The sequence below is a fragment of the Arvicanthis niloticus genome, chromosome 22 (genome assembly GCF_011762505.2).
Source record: "Arvicanthis niloticus isolate mArvNil1 chromosome 22, mArvNil1.pat.X, whole genome shotgun sequence".
Classification (NCBI taxonomy): Eukaryota; Metazoa; Chordata; class Mammalia; order Rodentia; family Muridae; genus Arvicanthis; species Arvicanthis niloticus.
The window spans coordinates 1,950,695-1,974,414 of NC_133429.1; the positions used below are offsets into that span (position 1 = coordinate 1,950,695).

The following is a 23,720-nucleotide window of genomic DNA, read 5'->3' on the forward strand; positions in this document are numbered from 1 at the left end:
TTCCAACCTTACGTGTGGTGGTTCACGCTGTAATCCCAGAATCCAGGAGGCTGAAGCAGCTGGATTTTATGGATTTGAAAATGAGCCTGGCACGCCTTTAATCCCAGCACTTGGGAGGCAGAGGCAGGCGGATTTCTGAGTTTGAGGCCAGCCTGGTCTACAGAGTGAGTTCCAGGACAGCCAGGGCTACACAGAGAAACCCTGTCTAGACCCCCCCACCCCTCCCCCCAAAAAAAAGAAAGAAAAAAAGAAAAAAAAAAAAAAGAAAAGAAAGAAAAAAAGAAAAAAAATGAGCCTGGAACACAGAAAGAGACTCTTTTAAAATAGATAAGCACCAAATAGACTAATTGATTAAAAATGTAAAAAGCAGGCAGCCATGGTGTCTCAGGCCTGTGATTTTAGGATTTAGAAAACCTGCTCCAAGTCTGAGATCAGTCTAGGCTACAGTGCCAGCCCCTATCCAAACAAACAAACAAAAGGAGGGCTCTGAGGGGGTAGCTGGGGCTGGAGTGATTGGCTAGCATGCACAAGGCTTGGCGGGTCATTTTCAGCACTGCATAATGGGCAAGTCCATCCAGTCTGTGCTACATGAGACCTTACCTCAATCAAAAGCAAAACAGAAAAGGGTTGGGGAGAGAACCCAGTGCAGTAGAAAGCTTGTGGACAAGCCTCAGGACCTGAATTCTAATCCCCAGCACCCATTTAAAGCTGGGCATGACCGGGTGCATGCAAGCCTAGGCTTGGGGGTGGAGGCAAGCGGATTCTGAAAGTCTGCCTGCCAGCCAGCGGCCTAGCTGAGGTACTTCAGTGAAGTAGCCTGCCTCAAAAGGAAAGGAAAGGGAAGACTCAACAAACGGCTAGAAATCTATAATGCTCCTCTAATCTCTGTGGGTGCACAGTCCCGCATCCCTTCAAACACCCTAGAACAAAGCAAAAAAACAAAACAAAACAAAAAATCAAGTTTCCAGAGTGTAGCTCAGTTGGAGAGCGCTTGTCTAGTGTATCTAGGCACGGGAAAAAGGAAAAAAAAAAAATCTTCCACTGATGCCCCTCATAAGATTAGGTGGATATTTGAGCGTCAACTGAGAGACGTGGGTTTCTCAGGATAGGCACCTCAACAGATTAAGACCCTGACTACAGAGTTGGATCAGTGGTGAAGGGCACTTCCTGCATCTGGAGACTTGGGTTCGATTCCCAGTACTCACATGGTCCTTCACAACCACGTGTAGCTCCAAATTCTGGGGATCCGAAGTCCTTTTCTGACTTCAGCGAGAATCAGAAACATTCATGTTGCACATACATAGAATTAAAAAGTAAATCCTAAATCAAACAAAACAAAAACAAACAAACAAAACAAAACAAAACTTGGCCGTAACACTCCCCTTGTCCTCCGGGGGGCGCACGAAGACCTTATGTAGCGAAATGCAAGAAATGTCTCCTCTGTGCCCAGAAAACACAGCGGAGACTCCTGGTGCATTTTCAGTAAGGCACGCCCTGGACAGCCTAGGCTTCTCAGGGGCCTGAGGCTCAAGATGGCGAGGCTGTACCCGCGAAAGTCCGGTGCTGAAAGCGTCTCAGAAACCAGAAGCATATAATTACGCGTTCTTTAAAGCTTCCCTTGTCCTAAGCTTTGGGTCTTTCATCTGCCACAATTCCGCGGGAGCCAACATTGTAAGCAGGCACACTTCGGCCAGCCCTTCCCGGCGTCCCTAGCGACAGCATCCCGGGGGCCTCTGGGGGCCTCGGGACAAGATGGCGGCGGCGGCGGGGTCCGAAGAGCGCGAGCAGAAGCCTCCGGGGCGAGTGTGAAGAGGGGTCCCGGGGTCCCGGGTATCTCCGGGCCGGGGCCCCGCTGCGGAACGGACCATGCTACGTTCTACCGGTTTCTTCCGCTCCATCGACTGCCCATACTGGGCGGGAGCTCCCGGGGGGCCTTGCCGGCGCCCTTACTGCCACTTCCGGCACCGAGGAGCTCGGGGTCCCGGCGCTCCCGGTAGCGGCGGCACAGCGTCTCCCGCAGCAGGTAAAGCCCGTAGGACCGCGCTCTGTTCCCCAGCCCGCCCGTGCTGCTTGTTTCCCTTGCTCAGCCAGACCACACACGGTCAGATTGCTCTCCCTCCCCTAGCTGCCATCGCAATGCTGTGCAAGTGTCTAGATCTCTCTGGTCACTAAGTAAGACGTAAAGACCGACACGACGGAGGGAGAGACCGTGCAACCGAGTCGCCAAGCTAGGGGACTTGGTGCAACTCCTCCGGTCCTCATTCCATCTTGTTCCGAACGAGATATCGTTCCTTCCCGTCTCCGGGCACTGGTGGCATACCTTGTTTATGGTCACAACAGTTTCCTGGGCCGAGGCCCCCCACTGTCTCCAGTAGCTGGATGCAGAAGGCCATAGGGGCACGTGCTGTTTGTCGAGTGGAAAACCCCCTTGCCTAGGACGGGTGTCGACTTTCAGCTTCGCATGGAGCGTGTCGCAATGATTAGTTTGATGGCATTTTTGAAGAAGGTCTTAGGAACCAGGCAGTGTGTAGGAGGTATATAGTATTAGAGAAAAGAAATTGGGAGAAATTAAGATTTTGTCATGTTATTTGTCTTTTGTTTGTTTTTGCTGTTGTAGGATAGTTTGGGACTCAGGACCCTCAAGCTACAACCTACTGGGTTCTGGGATGACCCTAACCCAACCCCGAGGATTTCCATTGCATTAAAGAAGACATTGTAGAGGCTAGAGAGATGGCTCAGATTTGAGAGCACTTTCTGCTTGTGGCTGGGCGTGCTTGTGCATACTTTTAGTCCCTGTTCTCTGGAGGCACAGCCAGGTGGACCTCTGAGTTTGAGTCTAGCCTGGTCTATATATGAAGCCTTGCTCCAGAAATCCATAGACAGTAAGACCCCTGTCTGAGGGGTGGGGTGCATGCTTTCTACTGTAGCAGAGGCCCTGGGTTGGATTCCCAGCATCCACATGGCTGCTTTGTAACCCCAGTTCCAGGGCACCGGTTGCATTCTGGCTTCTGGGCACCAGCTATGTATGGTGCAAATGCATGCGCACACACAGACAAACTCTCATACGGATGAAAAAAAAAAAAACCAACAAGAAACCTTTAAAAGGTGGCATTGCACCCAGGCATGGTGGTTCACACCTTTAATTCCAGCATTTTGTGAGGCAGAGGCAGCTGAATCTCTTGAGTTCAAGGCCAGCCTGTGTTACGTATGTAGCCTTCTCTAAGAAGGAGACAGGTAGTTGTTAGGAGGAGAAGGTTGAAGAGACGGGTTAGAGAATAGAGTACCATTCAGACCTCTCTGGTGATCTCTGTTCCTTAGAGTGGTTCTCCTTTTTAAATTACACACACAATGCACGCATGTGCACATGCACACACATATATATGTAGTGCATTTTTCAGGTAGCTCTCGTGTAGTTTATAAGCTTGCCTCAAAGTCTATGTAACCCACGATGATCTTGAGTCTGTGGCCCTCCAGTTGCCATGACAGGTGAGCATGGTCTCCACAGCTGTTTTGATGAAGCACTGGGGATGGGATGCAGACCTCTGTGCGTGAGCTTCACCACTGACTTCATCTCCAGGGCCCAGGTTCGTTTTATTTTTTTATTTTTATTTATTTATTTTTGGTTTTTCGAGACAGGGTTTCTCTGTGTAGCCTTGGCTGTCCTGGAACTCACTCTGTAGACCAGGCTGGCCTGGAACTCAGAAATCCGCCTGCCTCTGCCTCCCAAGTGCTGGGATTCAAGGTGTGTGCCACCACCGCCCGGCCACCCAGGTTCATTTTAGATACCACTCTCCCTTAAGCTGTTGTCTTTTTTTTTTTAAATAAAGATTTATTTATTTTTTTTGTATTTGATTATTTTCAGTAGATAGATGGGTTCACTGTGTAGCCCAGGCTGGCCTTGAACTAGAAGTGATATTGCCTCTGCCCACTCTTGAGTGTTTGAGGGCCAGGCATGAACTGCCACTTCTCTTGTTTTTGAGTCCATCTTTACACATACACTGGCTTAGGACACCTGCAAGTGGCCTTTGAACAGCTCCCTGCTTGGTGGCTAGGGTTGTCATCTGGCTGCTAGTGTCGTGTGGGGTCAGCGTTGGACCCAGCCCAGGTGCTAGGGAGATGGCTTTGGAAAAGGAAATACATAGCTTTGCAGATTGCAGCGCAGGGACAGGGTGGGCACTGAGGCCTGGCATAGGCCATATCTCCGGCTGCAGTGGGCAGCTTGGGTGACGTGCAGTGTCTCCTGTTGTTTCCTCCAGATGTAGGCCTCTCTCTGTGTGTGCGTTTCTGACATGGTGTGTTTACAGAGGCCAGAGGACTGCGTTGGACCCCTCAATCTCCCCTTGATTTCCAGGCTGTTGTAGGCCTTCAGCCATTGGTGCCAGGGATGGAGTTGAGTCCTTGGGAAGAACAGCCAGTGGTCTTAACCCCTGAGCCGGCTCTCGCCCTTTTGTTGTTGTGTGGGATTTTGTTTTGTTTTGTTTTTTGAGACAGGATCTCTGTGTAGCCCTGACTGTCCTGGACTCACTCTGTAGACCAGGCCGGCCTTGAATTCACAGAGATCCTCCTGCCTCTGTCTCCAGAGCACTAGGATCAAAGGTGTGCACTCCCACCACTAAGCTGACATCCTGGCTTTTTTTTTTTTTTTTTTTTTTTGTTTTTCGAGGCAGGGTTTCTCTGTGTAGCCCTGGCTGTCCTGGAACTCACTGTGTAGACCAGGCTGGCCTCGAACTCAGAAATCCGCCTGCCTCTGCCTCCCAAGTGCTGGGATTAAAGGTGTGCACCACCACTGCCTGGCTCAAAAAGATTTTTAAAGCTTTTTCTTTTCTTTTTTTTTTTTTTCATTTTATGTATTCACCATTACTCTCTTCAGACACACCAGAAGAGGGCATCAGACTGCATTGCAGATGGTTGCTGGGAATTAAACTGAGGACCTCTGAAAGAGCAGTCAGTGCTCTTAACCACTGAGCTATCTCTCCAGCCCGAAAGTAAACTTTAAAAGCCAGGATGTTGCCTTTAATCCCAGCACTTGGGAGGCAGAGGCAGGCGGATTTCTGAGTTTGAGGCCAGCCTTGTCTACACAGTGAGTTCCAGGACAGCCAGGGCTACACAGAGAAACCCTGTCTCGAAAAACCAAAAAAAAAAAAAAAAAAAAGTTTGCTTCCTCGGTGCTATTTGGGGATGGAAGCCATGTTGTGAGCTGTGCCGTCTCACCATCGTTGGGTCCTTGTCTCCCCCCACTTTCCTCTTCCTGTGCTATCCTGTGCCTCAGCTGGTCACTCACTTGGTTCCCCAGGAGATCATGTTTGGGGTCTGGTGCTGCTCTGTGTGCCTGACAGGGAAAGGTGCTTCATTCCTTGTGGCATCTCCTGGTGTCCTGGGCTTCAGGCAATGCCCTTCCTGCTCTGGGGACAATGCTGTCCTCTCCTCAGTGCACCACAGCAGAAAGTGCACCTCTGAGGAGGCCTGGGATGCTATGGATTAGGATAAGGCCCAAGTGGCTCAACCTTGGTGGCAGCCTTTGAGCATATTGGAGTAGCCCTCCATGGTCTTCATGCCCACAGTAAAGCAAATCCACCTGTGGCCGGCCTCCAGTGGCTCAGAGCTGCAAGCGGAAGCTAGCTGCCTCTTCTCAGCTGGGGTACATGGTGCCTTGCTGAGGAGGGGAGGCAGGCCAAGGGACAAAGGATATCCGCTTCTCATGCCAGTGAGGGAGGTTGGAGCTATGAGCATGGGTGGGTGGTTCCTGGGTGCTAACCCCCATGAGTGGCAAGGCTGGGCCTTGGGTTTCTCTCTAGATTCCTGTTGGCCGGTGTACATGGAGGTCCCAGCACAGTGACCCTCACAGAGCCCGGGCCCCCAGCACAGCTGCTGTCCTTGCCAAGGGAGGTGGAGTAAGAGAAACAGAAATGAGAAATTAGGGTGTCTGAGCCAGAGAGTTAATGACCACCTTGTCTTCAGGGCCCTGGAACCTCCATCTGAGACCCCCAGCACCTGTGCTGTTTGGACTGGCGGCCAGGAGTGAAGTGCCAGTGGTCCCACACACACCCAGTCTGGGGTGTTCCCTGTGACAGTGTGTGCGCCCAGGGGGTGTCCAGAGCAGTGGCAATGGAGCTTTTAGAAGGAATAGGCTTTGCTCAAGTAGAGGAGGAGAGTGTTCCTGGGGCAGAGAGAGAGGGGACAAGAAAGTGGCAGTGACTGTGGCTAAGGCCAAGTGCCTTCTGAGCCTGTAGGGTCTCTGGAGTCCTGAGTCCCGCCCAAGTACATGCTTGACCAGTGAGGGTCAGAGGCCAGGCACTGCTGGCCCCTTTCCACCGAGCTCTGCCACCACATGAGACCTGTGACTGCCTGTTGACCTGTTAGACCAGGCTTGGTGCACTGCTTGGGGACACAGGGGCTTTGGGACTGGCTTTCCTAGTCTGAACAGCCTAGGGACAGAGGGCCTCCTGCCACTTTGGGCTCCTTCCCAGAGAAAGACCCATTTTCCCATGAAACGCCAGCAGGGGGCGCTGCAGCCCACAGCCTGGTTGTCAGGGATAGTTGGCCCTGTGTATGCCTGGAGATATCTGTGCACTGATCAGTGAGGCGCAAGGCCCTGGTTGCCCTCTAACAGACAGTAGCACACACACCATGATTTCCTGTTTGGACTGGTGCTGTCAGGTGTACGGTGAACGCTCTCCTTGTCCACCCCTTCCAGGACCAGCTCTGCCCGGAGAGAGCATCAGGGCTGCACTTCTTGGCTGCCTTGCTGGTGGTGAGCAGCGGGTTCCACTGACCCACTGTTGCTGGGGAAGGTGGCTTGAAAGGCAGATGGGCACCCCTGTATCAGCAAGACAGGGTTCAGGATGCTGACTCAGCTGTTCAGCTGCCACACGTGCCTGGTGCCAGCCTACCTCTGCCTCACGTCTGCCCCCTCCATGGCTCCTCTGCCTTCACTGTGGCCATTTGGGCTGTGGCACACTCAGCCAGGGGTCTATCTCACCTCTTGACTGATTCTGGGGCTTGTCTGTCCTGGTGTCGTGTGTATATAAGGGACTTGGGATTTCAGGTGACTGCTAGTACAGGGGCAGCTGCAGTAGGGGTTTGCAGCTGACAGCCTGTCCAGGCCACCTTCCCACAGAGGAGGAAGCCGCAGGTGCAGAGATGCATCGGGCTGAGCCTGTCTAAGACAGGTAGATAGCTAGGAAGGCCTCAGGTGTGGGGAGCTAGTCAACCCCTGGTTGCTCAGTCTTAAGAGTACCTGTGGCAGTCAGGAGCCCTGTGGGAGAGAGTTAAGGTATGTTTCACTTCTTGAGGGTGGCTTGTCCCCGGGTGCTCCAGTGTTCTCTGCAAACACGCACTCCTGAGGATGGAGTTCTGCCCCACAGTACTCTGAGTGCTATGAGTAGGTGGTGGCTTCCCTTTGCTAGAAACTCTGGGGTGGCAGTGATCTGGGCAAATAGACCCTGAGGCAGCCGGGCCGTGGTGGTGCACGCCTTTAATCCCAGTACTTGGGAGGCAGAGGCAGGAGGATTTCTGAGTTTGAGGCCAGCCTGGTCTACAGAGTGAGTTCCAGGACAGCCAGGACTACACAGAGAAACCCTGTCTCAAAAAACCGGAAAAAAAAAAAAAAAAAAAAAAAAACCTGAGGCTCTGAGTCTCTCTGGCCATTCTTGACTCAGCATGCACCTGTGGGACTCTTGGGGGGAGGGATAGATGGGCAAGCTGCTGTCCTGGCATAGTAGCTGGGGGGCCGAGGACAGACAGCCCCGAAACTGGGTTTGCTTGTTTGTTTTTTAAAGATTTATTTATATAAGAACACTGTCCCTGTCTTCAGACACCAGAAGAGGACATCGGATCCCATTACAGATGGTTGTGAGCCACCATGTGGTTGCTGGGAATTGAACTCAGGACCTCAGGAAGAGCAGTCAGTGCTCTTAACCGCTGAGCCATCTCTCCAGCCCCTAAACTGGGTTTTGAAGGCCAATATGAGTTTTGTGTAAGTGGAAGGTGCCAACAGGACTCCCTGCTGACATGCTGATTTGATAGCCAACCTTCTAGAAAGGTCTAGGTGCCTCTAAAGTTCCACGAGTTGGTCTGGGACACTGTCTTGTGTAGTGGAGGAGGGTGGGGCCGAGCTCCCCAACTCTGGTTTTCCTGTTACCAGGGCTCCTACAGCTGCAGTTAGCTGTTCATCCGAGGGCTTGTGAGGCCAAGGTCCTGGAGCCGCCCATTGAGTGGGAGGTGGGCATTGGGACAGGTCCCAGACCTGAGTGGGTGACAAGAGCCTAGTTGGGAACTTTGCCTTAGTTCTGACAGAAATCGTCCTGTGGAGGGGGCGGGTAGAGCTGCATTTGACCTCTGAAAGCCTCACGTCACCCCACCAGCCTCCATGACAAGTGAAAAAGAACCATGTTTATGTTCACTGGCCGTCATGCTCTTCCTCTGGAGACGCAGGTCTCTCAGTCCCCAGCCTGAGCTCTGGTGAGGAGCAGCTTGGGCCCGGGAGACATCCTGACTGGCTCTCTCCTGGTCAGGCTAGGATGGGGCAGAGGGGCCCTGGCCATCTCCCTTGGGATCCAGTGGAAGACCAGGCAGGCCGGGTCTTAGAGAATTTCTTTATTAGACTGGAAAGTAGACATCACAGCCCTTGTGGCCCGTGGGAAGGGAAGGCTACCTCTAGCCTTGCTCCAAGATGGTATTAGCATGTGGCCCCATCTGCCTTACCTGTTTGTCAGCTCCTCTTCTGGACTAGTGGATGTTCATGGAGGCTCCATGCCTGTCCTGCTCAGAGCCCAGCATCTTAGTCACACAGGAGGCCGGCCTCTTACATCCAGCTTAGCGCCTCCACCTGCCCGAAGCCCTTAGCATCCTACAGGGCTGCTTTTGTGGAAAGGGAAGCCTGTGGACGATGACCTGGGAACACAGGAGTCCTGGGCTCATTGCCGAGTGGTGTCCTCATAGGGTAAGGTAGGACTTGCTGTATGCACACACCGAGGCTGAGCAGCACTTCCTAGGCTCACGCGCCCGCTGCTGTGGCCGAGTCTCAGACTTGTGTGTAGCTTCCTATAGCTCTCTGGTGACCTGCTACCAGATGTGTGCTGTCGCTGCATGAGTCACTGCAGGTAACCTCGGTGTTTGGTCCTGCTTGGGTGACCTCATGTATCCAGTGGTGTTGAGCTGAGGGGAATGCCTGGATCCCAGTGCAGGGTGGACAGGGTCAGCCTAGGAGACGAATCTGTCCTCTGTGGAGACCTTGGGCTGCATGGTCATCTACTATGAGGCTGGCATTCAGGACTGTGCCTGTCAGAACCCATTTGAGACAGCCCAGAGTGGACTGGTCCTCCCAGAGCCTCCGCCCCAGCACCCCTGCCCTGCCCACTCCCTCCTTTCCTCCTCTTGTGGTGTCTGAGGAACATTCTTCTGTCTTATCAGAGCCCTCACTGGGCTGGGCCCTGAGCACTCTTTTGGTCTTTATCAGCCTTTTGGCCTTGAGCAGAAACCTTGGTGCCAGTTGCTGCCCAGGGGCTGACTTCCTGTTGTCAGGAGAGAGGTTCAGTGTGTGTGCCCGAGACCCTGCTGCCTCTAGGGTGGCCTGTCAGAGGTCTAGACAGCTCTGTGGAAGGAATTACCCAGAAAACTCCTCGTCTGTCTGGGTCACTCCTCCCATAGGCAGGCTGAGCTTGTGCCAGGTGCCCTGTTTCAGCCTGGGGACCCCAGTTCCCTGTCCAGCGCTCTGTCCGAAGGGCTAGCTGGGCAGGGATGGACCACCCGTCACTGCCTAACCTGGGACTCAGGACCCTTCCCTGTAGGTGGAGGGTTTTCATGAAGATAACCTTTGCACGCACTCAGTCATCTGTGTGGCCCAGCCCGTCTCCCAGGGAGCACTGTGAGCAGCCGCGTTTGCACAGGAGGACTTATGCCTTCCTTCTGCAGTCCTTCTGCCTTACTGTTTGACACCGTCTCATTGTGAAGCCCAGTCTCCCAAGTTCTAGTATAATAGGTGTGCACAACACTCCTGGGATGAATCCTAGCGGGGTGTGTGGTGTGTGTGTGTGTGTGTGTGTGTGTGTGTGTGTGTGTGTGTGTGTGTGTGTGTGTGTGTGTGACAAAATACTTAACAGCAGCCAGGCAGTGGTGGCGCGTGCCTTTAATCCCAGCACTTGGGAGGCAGAGGCAGGCTGGCCTCTGAGTTCGAGGCCAGCCTGGTCTACAGAGTGAGTTCCAGGACAGCCAGGGCTACACAGAGAAACCCTGTCTCCAAAACAAAAAAAATACTTAACAGCAACTTGGGGTTATTCTGGTTCTCAGCTTGCAGTCCGTCACCCAGTTCTGAGGAAGGCCTGGTGACGGCAGCTCGTGTGCAGCAGTGAGTCCGTGGTCTAGCAGTAGATAAATGCTGTTGGCTGCTCACTCCCTTGGTTTTGAGTCTGGGACTGCAGCCCTTATGATGGTGACCAAGTGTGGGATGTCTTCCCCTTGCAGTTAACAAGCTCCCTTCCAGGGGCCCGTCTCCCTGGTGACTTGAGAGCCTCTCTGGCTACCCTGTTACTTGTGACATACTCTTCCCCTGCATGTGCCCTGAGTCCCTGGGGAGTCTTTCAAGCCTTCACAAGGTCCCCAGAAACTACCTCAGGAGGAGGATTGGGCACTGCCAAACACCTTCAGCTGTGGGTCCCTCAAGTTTAGGTCATCACTTCAAGGGCCTGTGCCTGTATTTGAGCTGTAGACAGCCAGAACCAAGCTTCAGAACCAGGTAAATGTATCCTCAGAGTCCATGGACTTGACAGACATGGCGGCTCACTCCTGTCAGTTCAGCATTTAGAGGCTAAGGCAGGAGGATCGCCACGAGTTCTCAGACAGCCTGAGCTAAAGTAAGACTTGTCTCAAAGAAACAAGCAAACAAGAAGGCCTGTTGGATGGCTTAGCGCTTGCTATCAAACCACAGCCGCCTGATGGGTCCCTGGAACCCACGTGTTGGAAGGAGAGGACCGGCTCCAAGCTGTCTGACCTCCCCTTGGAAACCCTCCAGTAAACAAAACAGCCACTCTCCAAATAACAGGGTGTGTGTGTGTGTGTGTGTGTGTGTGTGTGTGTGTGTGTGGCGCATTTGGGGATCTGTCCCTCCAGTGTCCTGTGTTCATACAGGGCATTGTTTGCAGTGGGCTCTGGGTGCAATGGTTAGTTCAGCAGTGTCTGAATGCTGTAGTTTGTAAGTTTTCCCTCCTTTCTCCCCTCTTCATCCCTCTCCCCCTCCCCTGCTTCTGGGCTTTGGCTGTGCTATGCAAGTTTCTTTGGAGAGTGTGTTTTGTTAGCCTTTATGGCCCTGAACTTCCGACCCTCCTGTCTCAGCCTCCTGCATGGCTGGCCCACTGCCTCCAACCCTTAGAATGTTACTCTTTAAGAACCCAGCCCAGTCAAGCCTAGAATCTCACCCTGGCTCACCCCAGCACCTGGGAAGTGGAGGCAGGAGGATCAGAAGTTCAAGGTCACCCTCAGCTGTCCACCCATGCTGGCTAGGACTGTGCCACAGTGAGATCCTACATCAAATAACTAAAGGGGAGGTCCAGAGAAGTTCTGTTTCCCAACTGTCACCGATTCCTTTCATAGGTCAGTGCGTCCTGGGGAGGCTCCGTGTGAGCAGTCTGTCCCAGCTCCTCTCTCTTGGCAGCAGAGGCTCCCTTCTCTTGACTTTCAGGAGAAGTGGGCTCCCCTATTTGTCCCCTCGTGTGCAGGATTTTTCCTTTTAATTCTGTAGGTGACTGTGTCTGTGTGGGTGTAGTGCAGGTACCCATGGAGGCTGAGGTGTCACATCACCTGGACTGGACTTGTAGGTTTGTAAGCTTCCTGGTGTGGGGTAGGAAGTGTCTCCAGCCCCTCCCCTTCAGGTCCTCCATGAAGAAGTGAGACACAGGAGGTTCAGCTGCTGGCTCGTGGTGAATTAGTTAAACCGCTTTGGCTCCTTGCAGATGGAGTGTGTGCTGCACCTGCCCAAGAGCTCTCTGGATTCTCAGATATCTCTCTCTCTCTCTCTCTCACACACACACACACACACACACTTACACACTTTGATATGCCTTGACTAGCTCAAAGGCTACGCACTTCTCGACCTCCCTGTGGCTACCACACACTTCCCTCCAGTGTTCCGTGGTTAACAACTTCTAAATCTATACTTTATCTTTGCTGCCCTGTTACCTTCTGGGCCACGTTCTCTTTCTACCTACATTGTTGGGTGGTTTCTCTCCTGCAGCTCTTAGATCTGACCTGATCCTTCTTCCGCAGTCACAGCGATTCCCCCTCTTCCCTCTTTCTCAGTCCCCTGCCTACGCAATCTAAAGTCGCCCCGTCTCCCTGCCCACCCATTGGCTATATGGCAATTCTTTACCATCAATAGAAGGCAGCTGGGGCGGGGACCCTCAGGCCTGAAAGTGAAGCTTTTGAGAGCCGAAATAAGACAGAGCATTGGAACCACTCCCCAGCAGAATGTGAGGGCAGGGTACTGGCTTGGTGGGGAAGGCTGAGTGACTGCTCCAGAGCCACTCTTTTAAAAGGCTGGCTTTGCTGCTGTGTGCTCATGATTTAAGCTTCAGGGAAGTGGAGCCAGGAGGATCTACTGGACCTGGAGTTTGAGCTAACCTTTCAAGCAGAGACACCCTGTGCCAGTCAAAACGACACAGCACAAACCTGAGCCTGCCAAGGCTGCTGGTTTAACCTGCGTGCACTTGACTGGAGATGGTGTTGCAGGCCAGTCCAGAGCCTTGCACTGTTTGATTCTTGTTGGGCCCTATGGGTAATCTGTCCACCTTAGTGGCCTCCAGGGAACCTCTCTTTTTGCACCCCCTTTGACATAGGATCTCATGTTGCCCAGGCTAGCTTTGAACTTGTTATGTAGCCAAGTACACCTTTAACTCCTGATCCTCCTGCCTGTACCTTTCCTAGAGCTGGGGTGATGGGCATGGCCACCACACTGGTGCATGTGGTGCTGGGGATGAAGTGTGTGTGTGTCCCCAACAGTACCCTACCCACTGAGCCCCAGTCACACACACCTCTGCACAGGCAGGCCCTGGAGTAGAGTGGGTGATCCCAGCCAGCGGTGTTACAGTGTCATGGTGGGGATCCTGCCCAGCGGTGTTACAGTGTCATGGTGGGGATCCTGCCCAGCGGTGTTACAGTGTCATGGTGGGGATCCTGCCCAGCGGTGTTACAGTGTCATGGTGGGGATCCTGCCCAACGGTGTTACAGTGTCATGGTGGGGATCCTGCCCAGCGGTATTACAGTGTCATGGTGGGGATCCTGCCCAACGGTGTTACAGTGTCATGGTGGGGATCCTGCCCAGCGGTATTACAGTGTCATGGTGGGGATCCTGCCCAACGGTGTTACAGTGTCATGGTGGGGATCCTGCCCAGCGGTATTACAGTGTCATGGTGGGGATCCTGCCCAGCGGTATTACAGTGTCATGGTGGGGATCCTGCCCAACAGTGTTACAGTGTCATGGTGGGGATCCTGCCCAGCGGTGTTACAGTGTCATGGTGGGGATCCTGCCCAGCGGTATTACAGTGTCATGGTGGGGATCCTGCCCAGCGGTGTTACAGTGTCATGGTGGGGATCCTGCCCAACAGTGTTACAGTGTCATGGTGGGGATCCTGCCCAGCGGTATTACAGTGTCATGGTGGGGATCCTGCCCAGCGGTGTTACAGTGTCATGGTGGGGATCCTGCCCAGCGGTGTTACAGTGTCATGGTGGGGATCCTGCCCAGTGGTGTTACAATGTCATGGTGCAGTAGGTTCTGAATGGCTGCCTCTCTTACTTGGCACATCTCTAGCAGACCGGCTCAGTGGCTGTTCTGTGTTCTCTTTCCTTCCAGGGCTTGGTTATGACCCGTACAACCCGGAGCTGCCTCAGCCTCCTGTGCAGACGGAGAACGGCGCTCTGGGTCAGGGTGGCGGCATGCTGGAGCTGGAACTGGTCAACCAGGCCATCGAGGCCGTGCGCGGGGAGGTGGAGCTGGAGCAGAGGCGCTACCAGGAGCTCCTGGAGACCGCGCGGGGGCACAGTGCTGGGGCTTCAGCCCTGGCACCTTGCAGCCCTGCCACAAGCATGGATGACGGTGACGCCTTCTCATTGGCTCTAACTTACACTCCAGGTGGCCTGCTGAGTCCGGACGCTGCCTACCAGCCCACCCCACTGGCTGTCCCTGCTGAGCCAGGGCACAAGTACTCACTGGTCCCTTCAGACGGGGGTCAGGGCAGAGCTGCAGGAGCTGCTGGTGCCCTGGAGTACGTCCCGAAGGCGGTGGGCCAGCCGCGCCGCTGTGGCCGCCCTGTGTCTGGTGGCAAGTACGTGGTGGATAGCTCAAGACCATCGACAGATCTAGAGTATGACCCCCTGTCCAACTACTCGGCCCGGCACCTCGGCAGGGCCACCAAGCGGCCACGGGGCTCCAGGGGGGCTGAGCCATACACACCTGCCCTCAAGAAGCCCTGTGACCCCTTTGGTGGCTGTGAGGCCCGGTTCTCAGACTCAGAAGATGACGTGGCCAGCCCCCCTAAGGCTGACATTAGGAGCCCTGAGGCAGGGGCTGACCCTGAAAGCAAAGCACCTGGGAAGCCTGTCTCCAAGGAGGGCACAGAGCATGAGGAGGCTGGCCTTCGGGGCACCAAGGAGATGGCTATACAGTGTGATGTGGAAGACCTCGAGCAGCCTCCCACGGCGCCAGATGCAGTGTCCTTGGTCAAGCCCAGCTCCCCAGCTAGAGCCTCTCAAGATGCTGGGATCCCCAAGGAGGGCAAGGCCAAGAAGAAGAAAAGTGGGGCCCCAGCCAGCCTCAGCCAGAAAAGTGGGGCCCCAGCCAGCCTCAGCCAGAAAAGTGGGGCCCCAGCCAGCCTCAGCCACAAGGGCAAGAAAGACAAAAAGAAAGAGAAGGACCCAGCCAGGCCCCGAGGGAAGGAAAAGGTGTGTGCAGACCGGAGGAAGCTGTCTGCCAGTAGCCCCCGGGGCAAGGCCCAGGGGCCTGAAGGGACCAAGAAAAAGCCATCTTCTGCCACCGTCTCAGCCAGCTCAGGGAAAGGGGGGCCGGGCTGCTCCTCCAGCATGGGGCCCCAGGACTCTGGGCCCGGTCCCCGTGCACCACTGGCCTGGAAAGGTGGCAGTGCAAAGAAGATGCCATCGGGGAAGTTGGTGGAACGCAAGGCCCGCTCCCTGGACGAAGGAGCCCCCCAGGACACCCCTAAGCTCAAGAAACGGGCCCTGAGCCATGCTGAACTATTTGGGGATGAGAGTGAGGAGGAGGACTCAGGCCTGGGAGCAGGAGCGCCCCGGGTGTGGCCCCCGACCCTGCCCAGCCTTAGCTCAGACTCAGAGTCAGACTCCGACTCCAGCCTGGGCCTGGGTGAGACAAAGGTGCCCAAGCGTCTCAAGGCCGCACCGCCCTCGTCCCCCGCACCGCCCTCCCCATTCTCCTCCTCCTCCTCCTCCTCCTCCTCCTCACCCTCGGGAGCCAGCCAGTGTGCAGAGGAGGGTGTGGACTACTCGGCCCTGGAGAAGGAGGTAGACTTCGATGTGGACCCTATGGAGGAGTGCCTGCGCATCTTCAACGAGTCCACCAGTGTGAAGACAGAGGACAAGGGCCGGCTGGCCCGGCAGGTGAGGGCGCTGCGAGGGGATACTGGTCCCACGGTCACCTCCAGCCGGTTCCAGCCTCTGTGACCCAAGCAGAAGCCGCTCCTTCAGCACAGGCCTCTTAACTCCATTCAAAATTCAGGAGCCTCGGTGGCCGCCGCTGCCCCTGCACCCTGCCCAGAAAGAGGATGCTGGCTTCCTACCCACCCAGCCGGCTTCCCGTGGCAGCGTCCGACTGACCGTTCAGACTGACCGGCAAAGGGGTACCGGGGGGCCCTCCCGCCCCACGCCTGCCTCACACCACCTCCTGTCCCAGCTCCTTGGGCTTTCTTGCCCCTCTTCCCCTCACCTGGCCCCTGTTCCCTTTCTACCCTCAAAGCTCTTTCCTCAGGCCAGCCTTGACCCATCTGAGTGTACCTCCTTCTAATGTCCCCATGCTGGCCACCAGAGGGAGCTCACCCTGAACAAAGAAAGATGGACTTGTCCAGTTCCTTCCAGCAACAGCCCTGCGGGATGCCCTTGACTGGCATTCCGTATCTGAGCCGTCATTCTGGGCTGGGTGTGGGGGCAGCAGCAGGGACACGCCCACTTGTCCTCCTGTCCACAAGGCCTGGGAGGCAGGTGCTGGGGCCGGCCTTGGGCCGCAGGGCGCTGACCCTCGGTAGGGCTCTCACTGGTAGGACCGTCTAAGGTCTAGTGGCAAAGCAGGGGCGTGCCCCATAGAAGCACCAGAGTGAGGAGTACATGTGTGTTTTCAGCCACCCAAGGAGAAGGCGCATGCGAGCCTGACCACTCTGTTCCCAGGGCAGAAGAGGAGGGTCTCACACCTGTGCAAGCCAGGAAAGGAGGTAAGACCCAGATATGGGGATACAGGGTGGGCCTTTGGAGGAAGGAGACCTGCCACCACAGTCTGGCGGAAGACCCCTGCTGCTGGCCTTTGGTAAGCTGGTGTCCAGTGCTTGCCATCTCATCTAGACTGCCCCTGACCTGGGCACAGGAACAGTGTATGGAAGAGGAAGACTGAGGTGAATCTCCATGGGTATTAGAGTTGAGTAGGCTGTCCAGCCTCAGAGCCCAGGCTACCTCAGTTGTGGCTAAAGACAGTGAGATGCTAGGAGGGGCCTGTGTAGGGTGTGATGGCAAGCGCAGGCCCCCACAAACATCCCTGCTGCTTGGGGCACCAGATGTAATCTCCAAGGAAAGCTTCATCTTCAAGGAGACATGAGCGTGGACGGGCCATGGGTCCCACAGAGAACACTGTTGAACAGTGGGAAAATGGGAGCAGAGGTTCTGGAAGCCAGGGGAGCGTGGATCTTGGAGCCCTCCCTGCCCAGGGCCTCTTGTCTGGAGTGCTCTGGACTCAGAGCTAGCTCTAGGACCTATGCTCTTTCAGGCAGAGGCCCCAAAGAGGACCCCCGTGGCTACCCCTGCAAGGCCCCCAACTGCTCAGGAGGTGTGCTACCGGCGAGCGCAGCAGGCACAGAGAGGCGCCGCTAGTTGGCTACAGGCTGCCCCGCGGCCAACTGAGAGGCTTTCCTCTGTGCACATCTCAGCACCAGGGGAAAAGAGGAGGATTGCTCACGTTCCCAACCCCCGACTGGCTGCCAGTAAGTCTTGGCCCCACCCCTTCTTGGACCCCTTGCCTTGGCAAGTGCCGCACTCTGAGAACTTGTGTTGTACTTGACTTCAAGTACCTTCCCAGGACCTCGGTGACTGTGGAGTAGGAACAAGAAGGCCTGAGCAGCCTTCCTGTCCCTCCCAGCCCAGGGATCGTCAGCAGGACTTGCCTGGGCTTACCTGGAGTGGACAGCAGCTTGAAGGTTGGGGGTGGGATGGTCCTATCAGCTCTGAGTGGTGGTCCCAGCCAGCCCCATTACCAGGCAGAGCTCCTGAGAGTGTCCTGCTCAGAGAGCCAGGGCCTGTGACCAGATCATATAGAGCTTCTGGACCTGTGCTGCTCCCTGCCCAGCAAGGGCTGCAGTGCCCCGGATTCTGTGTTCCTGTTCATGTCCACAGCTCACAGCTGCATCTCTCAATGGTTCCTGCCTGGACTGCTAGGACACAGCCTGGGGGACGCCTGCGGCCCCAGCTGCAGCAGGGCTTGGGGGCTATTCCAGTTCAGGGTTTCTCCTTGTCTCCCAGACGCCCACCTTGATCAGCTTCAGTGCCCCTGGTCTAGGCTGCTTCCAGGGCTGGCAGTTCTTCATGTAGATGTGCCCCTCCCTGTGGGGCTAGGAGAGCATCGGAGAACCCTCTCCTCCCTGTGGAGCTGAGAGTGCACTGGAGATCTATCTCTCTTTGACAAATACAGCCTTGGTGGGTTGGTTCCAGGAAGGGTGGCAGGCGCAGCCTGGTCTGGCCCCTGAGTCCTCTCCAGAGAGTGACCCTGACTAGGGCCAGAAGTCACTAGTCTTAGTCCTTCCTCCTTCAGTGTCGACGGGCTGTGATGTCCATGCAGGGAGCAGCCCTGGCCACCTCCTGCTAGGGCGGAGACTGTGTGGTTTGTGACCTCATTACAGGGACAGGCAGGTGGCCTGTCACAATGACTAAGCCGGGCCATCCCAGGCCCTCTGGTCCTGTGCCCTGGAGCCAGGGCTACCCCTCAGACGTCAATGTCTCGGAGTTGGGGGCTGGAACATGTGGCAGAGGCCCCAACCACGCCCCACCATTCGCCAGACTGCCCCGCCCGTGGCGTTGCCTGAGCCGGCCTCCGCAGCCGCATTGCCCTTCCCCACCTCCATGGACTTGCCCCAGAGCAGCTGAGTCCCATGTCCTTCCGCACCCCGAGCCCGGCGCCCCGGCCCCCGCTGCGCTGCGAGATGCGTGTTCTGCTCACACTCACCGACCGCAGCTTCCTGGTGCTCCGCAGCTCCGTCATGGGCCTACTGTCCTCCTGCACTCACGTCCCCTGTCCCCCACCAGCCCCCACAGGTGCCAAGAGGGCGCTCCCTGCCAGCAGCAGCCAGGTGTCCCACGGCCCCGAACCTGGCAGCCAGCCACTGAAGACACGCACATTATCAGGGATGGCATCTAAGACAACCACCACCGTCACCCCCAAGCGCATGGCCCACAGCCCATCACTCCAGGTACCCTGCAATCCTGCCTGTCCCGGGCCTGCTTGCAGGATTCTGAGAGACCATGAGCCCTGCCCTGCCCTGCCCTGCCCTGCTCATACTGTCCCCAGTAGGATTCTGTGCTGTCCTGTTTCCTAGTACTGAGAATGAACCAGCGCTGACACAAACAAGGTGCTTACAGCCAAGCCAGCCTCCAGCCTCTTCACTGGGGGATTCCAGGCAGGGCCTCCACCCCCTGTCATGCCCCGAGCCCCTCCCTCTGGAATTCATAGCTGGGCTCATGCATTGGATAGCCCTGTCCTGGCTTCCCCAGAGGCCCTGTGTCCTAACACCCTGCTCTTTTTCTCCAGAGTCTAAAGAAGCCCGTTATCCCAAAAGAATTTGGCGGCAAGGTCCCCACTGTGGTCCGCCAGCGCTATCTCAACCTGTTCATTGAGGAATGTCTCAAGTTCTGTCCGTCCAACCAGGAGGCCATCGAGAAGGTGGGCCCTGGAGTCACATTCGCTTCACAGGGCAGCACTACAGGCCCTGGCCATGGTGGCCTTGAGCTGCAGCTGGGGAAGTCCTATGTGTCTTCCTGGCTCTCCTCTAGACATCTTGGTTCACACTGGCTGCCTGTACCACGTGAGTGACAGGCTAGGCCATGGGCCTGGCTTGGGCTGGTCCTGCACCGGCCACTGTCATCTCAGTGCACCTGAGCCTCCTGCCCCATGCTCCTGGTGCCAGCTCTGCCAGGACCTTAGGCTGAGCACTGTCTTACCCAGGCCCTGAACGAGGAGAAGGTGGCATATGACCGCAGTCCCAGCAAGAACATATACCTGAACGTGGCCGTGAACACTCTGAAGAAGCTAAGGGGCCTGGTCCCCAGCACCGTGCCCAGCCTCAGCAGTGAGTTGGGGCAGCTGTGTGCAGAGGGTATTGCCGAGAAGCGGCTGCACATGGGCTTCAGCAGCAGGGATGGCCCCTGGGTCCCCACACTCAGCCTGCTGCCTAAGGTGCCCTCTGCCTCTTCCCTCTTCCCTCCTCCCTCCCCCCTCTTCCCTCCTCCCTCCCCTTCCCTACCTTCCTCCACTAATGGCGCCCCACAGCCTCTTCACAGTGAGTGGCTGAGCGAGCGCTGCACAGTAAGCTACGGAAGGAGGGAGAGGGTTAAGACATTTCATTACATCCTCTCGAGAGGCCCATTAAGCAGCCCCCACAGTGACATGCTCGTCTGTGGGGCCCCTGGCCCCCATTAGTTTCTCCTCACCTCAGAACCCATTAGTCGTCTGCTTTGTAGCTGCAGCGTGTCCCCGCCCTATCCCCTCCCTTGTCCCACACCTTCCCTCAGGGATAGCAGGCCTGGTCTGTCCAAGCAGAACTTGGGGTGGGGGGAGCTGCTGAGCCCCAGGTGACTTGCCCTGAGTCCCCATGACCCCTTCCCAGCTGGGACTCTGTAGGCTGAGGTGGGGAGTGTCCATGCAGTGGGGTGTGGCTGAGGTCGCAGCTGGCCAACCCTGGCTTTTCTGTACTTCCTCTAGAAGCGAGTGGCCGCAGGGTTGTGTCCCATGAGGTTGTACTGGGGGGCAAATTGGCAGCTAAAACCAGCTTCTCCCTGAGCCGCCCCAGCAGCCCGCGGGTGGAGGAGCTAAAAGGTGAGCTAGCGACTGCTGATCCATGCTCTCTCTGTCCTTGTCTGTCTGTCCTGTCCTGTTCAGCACTGACAACCAGTGTCCCCACTGGGACTGCCCTGTGTGTGTGTGTGTCTGTGTGTGTGTGTGTGTGTGTGTGTGTGTCCCTCCTCTCCTGTCAGCACTGACACCCAGTGCCCCTGCAGGGACTGCCCTGTACAGCCGCCTCAGGGAATACCTGCTCACTCAGGAGCAGCTGAAGGAGAATGGCTACCCCTTCCCCCACCCAGAGCGCCCAGGGGGCGCAGTCATCTTCACAGCTGAGGAGAAGAAGCCCAAGGACCGTGAGTATCCTTCCAGCATTGCCTCGGGCAGGAGGACTGGGTGGTTAGCTCTCTGCTGTTACGACAGGCAGATACTTCGTCATGTGGTGGTGGGGTGGTGGTGGTGGTAATTGGGTTGCCAGCCTTTCACCCACTTGGCCTCTCTTCCTGTTCATCTGTCTTCACACACAGCCTCCTGCAGAATCTGCTGCCGCTGTGGCACCGAGTACCTTGTGTCCTCCTCAGGCCGCTGTGTGCGCACCGAGGAGTGTTACTACCACTGGGGGCGGCTACGGCGGAATCGAGGTGAGGCTTGGCTGCTGTTGCAAAGGGCCATGCCCACGCGCGTCCTGCTGGCCGTGCGGGCCCTGTGCCCATCTCACCCCACCCCTGTCTGAAGTCCTGGCCTTCTGCAATCCAGATGTTCCTTCCAGAGTATAGGCTCTGCTTGGCTCACTCCTACAGTGTCCCCGAGGGTGGGGACCTCCCTGGGCCTGCATCTGCTTGAGACACTGTGGCCCAGATCCTTTCCCTGAGTCCTTGTCCCTGACTGGGTGGGCAAGCTCCCCTGCCGCGAGCCTTGAACATGACTGCTGTCTCTCGTCAGTGGCTGGGGGCTGGGAGACCCAGTACATGTGCTGCTCGGCTGCTGTCGGCTCTGTGGGCTGTCAGGTCGCCAAGGTAAGTCCTGCTGTGTGCCACTCCCTGCTCTTGGTTACTGCACTGGCATTGAGGGACACAGTTGAGTCCTGTGCTCAGACCCCATGTGGCCCCTGCCAGCTCTTCCTGGCTGACACAGGCACCTGCTCCCAGGCCTTAGCCAGGGCACAGGACTCTTCGAGAGTCCTGCATGGCCATGCTGGCCCCTCTGCTGACTCCTGTCCCCCTGTTCCCCAGCAACATGTGCAGGACGGCCGGAAGGAGAACCTAGAGGGCTTTGTGCGCACCTTCCAGAAGGAGCTGCCTGAAGACGCCCACGCTGGGGTCTTTGCCCTTGACTGTGAGATGGTAAGTCTGGATCCCAGGAACCTGGGCATATCCTGGGACAGTGAGGACGGGAAGCCAGCTGAGAACTGGCAGGAGAGCAGCTGAGGTAGGTGTAAGGCCATGGCCAGCACCCACCACAGCTCAGACTGCTGTCTGCACTCAGGCTAGTGTCCTGAGAGAGGGGTCACAGCCTTCTTGGGAAGGGGTCTCTGAGTTCCCAGCCTGTGGCTCCTGTGGTGTCCCTGACAGGGTCTCTGCAGCAGCTGTGGCTAGCTGCACAGGGGAGATGGGCTCAGGAAGCTGGCTGCATCTGGTTCTCACCCCTCTCCTGTTCTCAGTCCTACACTACATATGGCCTGGAGCTGACCCGAGTCACAGTCGTGGACACAGACATGCAGGTCGTGTATGACACCTTTGTCAAGCCTGACAATGAAGTTGTCGACTACAACACCAGGTGTGTCCCGGCTTACCGCGGGACCCCAGCCTCGTTGCCATCCTGCCCGGCCCGACGCCCCTCTTGCATCCGGCCCTCTGCAGGTTCTCAGGGGTGACCGAGGCCGACCTTGTGGACACGAGCATCACTCTGCGGGACGTGCAGGCCGTCCTGCTGAGCATGTTCAGTGCCGACACCATCCTCATTGGACACAGCCTGGAGAGCGACCTGCTGGCTCTCAAGGTCATCCACGGCACAGTGGTGGACACGTCTGTGCTGTTCCCACACCGCCTGGGCCTGCCCTACAAACGCTCCCTGCGGAACCTCATGGCTGACTACCTCAGACAGATCATCCAAGACAATGGTGAGGATGGTGAGGAGCCAGGCGGGGGGGGGGGGGGGGGGGGGGGGGCTGGGAGGTCAGGAAGGTGCTGAGCATGTGTGCCCTGTAGTGGATGGGCACAGCTCCAGCGAGGATGCCAGTGCCTGTATGCACCTTGTCATCTGGAAGATCCGAGAAGACGCCAAGACCAAGCGATGACTCCACCCAACATTACCACGCCATCCCCTTCTTCCAACCCTGGCCGCCCTCGGCCCCATCCCTCAGCCCCGATGTCCTCGGCCCCTTTTCAAACTGTGTAATAAAACATGACAGCTGACCATGCGCCTCCCCCCCGCCCCCCAGATCGCGCTGCAGGTCTGCACTGAGCGGCCCAGAGCCGGGGCTCAGACCAACCCTCAGCCCAGCCCCCACACCCATCCAACGTGTCACCACCTCCTTCCCCAGTCCTGGAGCCTGCTGCTGCCCAGGGCAGAGCTGGCCTAGCCTCTGTGCCCCAGTCAGGCGCCCCCACCCCTACCCCCAGCTCACTGCTCCAGACAGTGGGCTCTGCCTTCTGCTCCTTTGTATATAACGCGGGCAACAGGACAAGCCCTCATGGTTTGAGACGGGGGTTGTCTTTTTTTTACTTTATACTGTTATTTTTATTAATTTTTAATTTAAACCTGCTGACCTGCACACCTTCTCCTCAGCTGAGGGGTTCGACTCTGGTGCCACTGGGGTCCAGGGGCTGAACCCCATGTGGTCAGTCCCATGGGCCTGGATGTTTGCCCTGCCTTGTGGGGTAGCTTCCGGAGCTCACCCCAGCCCATCAGGACTCCCTAACCTCAGAGCCAAGCCAGCCCCTTGGAAGCCTTCCAGGGCCTCTGGGCTGTCATCCTAGGGCCGCTGCCTCCCTCTGAGTAGGAACAGAATAAATGTTTGTATGAACTTTAGATTTCATAGTGTGTGCTGCTTTGGGGGCCAGACGGGACCCTGACACATGCCCATGTGGCCCCTGTCCCGGTGGCCAGGGTCAAGAACAATGGAAATTATTTCCTTGCCAAAACCAATTTTCACCCCAAGTGTTCCTGTGTGGGCCCATGCCACCCAGCTGTGGGAACCTTGTGAGACAGCCCCAAGCACTGGGTAGGCTGTGCCTGCCAGCCCTCCCCTGAGGGTACCTTGCAGGCTGGTGGTGTTCCTTCACTGGCTTTGCCTGTTAGGGCCCCAGTTACTCAGACAAGGTCCAGGGTGGAGACTGGGAGCCCCTGCCACCTGGTGTCCTGAAAAAGGGCCTGTCCATCAAGGCCACTCTGTCCTCATGTCAGGAAACAAGTTTTGTTTCGCTCACATCCAGTGTGACCTCAGCTTGATTGG

At 56.5% G+C, this 23,720-nt stretch overlaps 1 protein-coding gene across 2 annotated transcripts; it reads left to right on the top strand.

Annotated features, from left to right (window-relative positions):
* The first annotated feature begins 1,720 nt into the window (after positions 1-1,720).
* Positions 1,721-23,296, top strand: Rexo1 (RNA exonuclease 1 homolog). 2 transcript variants are annotated; one of them, XM_076919426.1, is made up of 16 exons: positions 1,721-2,023; positions 13,841-15,618; positions 15,737-15,857; positions 16,399-16,442; positions 16,988-17,201; positions 18,517-18,680; positions 19,019-19,150; positions 19,433-19,556; positions 20,189-20,302; positions 20,485-20,622; positions 20,794-20,907; positions 21,209-21,282; positions 21,499-21,609; positions 21,927-22,042; positions 22,126-22,385; positions 22,474-23,296. In XM_076919426.1, exons 1-16 carry the CDS (start codon positions 1,867-1,869, stop codon positions 22,560-22,562), a joined length of 3,750 nt encoding a protein of 1,249 aa, XP_076775541.1. In that variant the 5' UTR covers positions 1,721-1,866; the 3' UTR covers positions 22,563-23,296. The 2 variants fall into 2 exon arrangements, with proteins under 2 accessions (XP_076775541.1, XP_076775542.1); XM_076919427.1 differs by lacking the exon at positions 15,737-15,857 and having other exon boundaries at positions 1,722-2,023; positions 16,353-16,442.
* Positions 23,297-23,720: the final 424 nt, after the last annotated feature.

Excerpts from the sequence above, each read along its gene's own strand:
- Rexo1 (XM_076919426.1), top strand. The coding sequence starts at position 1,867 with ATGCTACGTTCTACCGGTTTCTTCCGCTCCATCGACTGCCCATACTGG. Across the intron at positions 15,858-16,398 it reads TCAGACTGACCGGCAAAGGG|GGCAGAAGAGGAGGGTCTCA; the intron begins GTACCGGGGGGC and ends CTCTGTTCCCAG. Across the intron at positions 20,623-20,793 it reads GGAGAAGAAGCCCAAGGACC|CCTCCTGCAGAATCTGCTGC; the intron begins GTGAGTATCCTT and ends CTTCACACACAG.